The sequence below is a fragment of the Centrocercus urophasianus genome, unplaced genomic scaffold (assembly GCF_019232065.1).
Source record: "Centrocercus urophasianus isolate 14NV4802_14NV808 unplaced genomic scaffold, USGS_Curo_1.0 seq_63, whole genome shotgun sequence".
Taxonomy (NCBI): domain Eukaryota; kingdom Metazoa; phylum Chordata; class Aves; order Galliformes; family Phasianidae; genus Centrocercus; species Centrocercus urophasianus.
The window spans coordinates 720,760-721,512 of record NW_024885233.1 but is presented as its reverse complement, the minus strand read 5'-3'; the positions used below and the strand labels follow the sequence as shown (position 1 = coordinate 721,512).

At 39.6% G+C, this 753-nt stretch overlaps 1 protein-coding gene across 1 annotated transcript in view; it reads left to right on the top strand.

The window, feature by feature from the left end:
* Nucleotides 1-340: 340 nt before the first annotated feature.
* The window catches only part of RMDN3 (regulator of microtubule dynamics 3), a gene marked incomplete at its 5' end in the record, with an annotated part of 29,311 nt that continues 28,898 nt past the window's right edge, over nucleotides 341-753 (top strand). The window contains one exon of the mRNA XM_042836738.1: nucleotides 341-545. Coding sequence (XP_042692672.1) covers nucleotides 341-545 — 205 coding nt within the window. The remainder of the gene's footprint in view (nucleotides 546-753) is intronic.

The following is a 753-nucleotide window of genomic DNA, read 5'->3' as shown; positions in this document are numbered from 1 at the left end:
AAGCGATAGCATCACTCTGGGGGATTTTCAAGAAAAGTAGAGGTGTGACACTGAGTGGTATAGTGGAGTTGGGTCCTTGGTTGGACTTGATGATCTTAGTGGTCTTTTCCAACCGTAATGATTCTGTGATTCTGCAGTGTGTTTCAGAATTCCTTTGTTCACTGAGGAAAGCATATGATAAAATTATCCTTTACTGTGTGGATTTCAGTGGTCAGACTTGCTTTAACTGTAGAATACAGTCTTTGCTGTATGGTAATGAGATGTTTGTATAAGCAAGAGCAAACCACTTTGTGATTTCTTTGGGGCTAGAGCAAATTGGAGAGAAACTGATGGAGAGCAGGAGGCGGAGTAGCACAATGTCAAGTGCTCATTTGTTCTTCTTTTTGCCTTTCTTATAGATCCCATCTGGAAGAAACACAGAGAGTAGCACGCCGAAGGCGGTTCCCGTTCCATAGAGAAAGAAGTGATTCCACAGGGTCCAGTTCAATTTATTTCACTGCTAACTCGGGAGCAACCAACACAGATGATGGAGAAAGTGAAGGCGGGTAAGGCAAACACCATGTTGATGGCAGCTTTTGTAGGTTTTGGTGTCCAAATGCTTGTTTCTGAGCAGTTTATAATGTGAAGGTGGGTTTTGTTTGTTTGTTTTTTCCTTCCAGTTGGCCTGATTGTACCTTTGGAATATAGATCTCTCTCTCTCTCTCTTTATATATATATATATATATATATATATATATATATATATATATATAT